This window comes from Priapulus caudatus, unplaced genomic scaffold, assembly GCF_000485595.1.
Source record: "Priapulus caudatus unplaced genomic scaffold, Priapulus_caudatus-5.0.1 Scaffold21, whole genome shotgun sequence".
Taxonomy (NCBI): Eukaryota; Metazoa; Priapulida; class Priapulimorpha; order Priapulimorphida; family Priapulidae; genus Priapulus; species Priapulus caudatus.
Genome location: NW_014577082.1, coordinates 626,728 through 628,431, shown reverse-complemented (window position 1 = coordinate 628,431; position 1,704 = coordinate 626,728). Strand labels below are relative to the sequence as shown.

At 56.0% G+C, this 1,704-nt stretch overlaps 1 protein-coding gene across 1 annotated transcript in view; it reads right to left on the bottom strand.

Annotated features, from left to right (window-relative positions):
* Positions 1-38: 38 nt before the first annotated feature.
* The window catches only part of LOC106812427 (kaptin-like), a 12,024-nt gene continuing 10,358 nt past the window's right edge, over positions 39-1,704 (bottom strand). Inside the window, exons 11-12 of the mRNA XM_014816309.1 lie at positions 1,094-1,568; positions 39-288 (exon numbers count right to left, since the gene is read on the bottom strand). Coding sequence (XP_014671795.1) covers positions 181-288; positions 1,094-1,568 — 583 coding nt within the window. The 3' untranslated portion in view covers positions 39-180. The remainder of the gene's footprint in view (positions 289-1,093; positions 1,569-1,704) is intronic.

Genomic DNA, 1,704 nt, shown 5'->3' with positions numbered 1-1,704 from the left:
ACTACCACGGTGTCTGTGGCTGTACCGTCTACCACGGTGTCTGTGGCTGTACTGACTACCACGGTGTCTGTGGCTGTACCGACCACCAGTGTCTGTGACTGTATGGACCGCCACGGTGTCTGAGCTCATGTGTGGCTGTACTTTCCATCACTCCACGTCGTATTTTGTCTTCACCACACCTCATAAGCTCTCCAGTAGCAGCGCATGGAAGGCATCTTCACTGGGGAGATTGTCTACGACTGCCTTCAATCTACCCTTGCACAGCTTTGCGACATCCTGGAGATTGTGCTGCAAACAAATGAACAAAACTTGTAACTTATAGTTACGCTTGACAGCGCCATCAAGAAACAGGTGAAACGCCATCCAACTTACACACTGCTAAAGACTTGCATGCATCCCTTCGGATTTCTGAGGTGCAAAGCTTTGTAGTCACCAGAGCGATTGATGTAGATCATTGTCATCTTACCTATACGTATATTGACTAATGCTTACAAACTGAAAGTGTGTGGCACCGACTGATATATATAAAACAATTGAATAGTGAAATGTCTTATCACTGTTTGCTTACAGAAGTCAATTTTACAGTCATTTTGGACAATCAAAAATCTTATTTGTATTCATTGTTATAGCAATGCACATTTGAACAATGTCCAGACTGCTCATTGTCAATACCTGCAGATTATTCTACATCTGGCCTGATCAAGCAAGCATCCAACTGACATCAAATAGTTCCCACAATGCACCATCCAGTTGTCATAAATAGAGCAGTGGTGGTACAGTGATATCAAATAGCTCCCACAATGCAGGACCCAGTTATCTATAAAGCTGCGGTAGCGTAGTGACGTTAAGTCATTCCCGCAATGCACCACCCGGTCATCATACACATAGATCTGTGGTGGAGCCGCCAGCGATAATTACTAGGTGGCGCCACCAGCGAAGGTCACTAGGTGGCACCACCTGCGATGGTCACTAGGTGGTGCCACCTGCAATGGTCACTAGGTGGCACCACCTGCGATAGTCACTAGGTGGCGCCACCTGCAATGGTCACTAGGTGGCGCCACCAGCGATGGTCACTAGAGGGTGCCGTGGGTACCTGCAGCACGTGAAGCCCCCTCAGCGAGGCGACCATCAGCTCGCACAGCGAGTCGTTAGTGATGTCGAGGTAGAGCAGGGCGACGAGCGGGTCGGGGAAGCTGCGCTGGTAGGCGAGCTCGTAGCGACCCGGCGCGGCGCGGCACGCCAGCTCCCCCGCGCTAAGCCACGCCACGGCGCTCGTCGCGGGTGGCGAAGCGCGAGCCCGCCCGTCCGTCACGCTTCGGCGCGGGTCGTCGCTCGCACGCACCGGGCGTGGCGCTGGGTTGGGGGCGCCGGGGGATGTGCCCGCCGGCGTGCGCCTCGCAGTGCCGCCGGCGCCCCGCTGTGCCCCGCCGGCTCGCCGCTTAGGTGCCCTGCCGGCCGCGCTCGCTGTGCCGGCACGGCCGGGCCCTCGACTGTGCCGGCCCGGCGCCCTCGCAGTGCCGCGCGCGCGCGAACCTGCGCTGCTGGCCGCCGCGCCCCTCGGGTGGGGACTTCCGCGTTACGGGTACGGGAACTTGTGAGTACGAGCATTCTGCAAGAGCTACGTCCGAGTTGGGTGGGTAGACTATCAGGCTAATTGCGTACGCACGTTTAAAATGCGAGGGAACGTCTACAGCAACGTGTTTG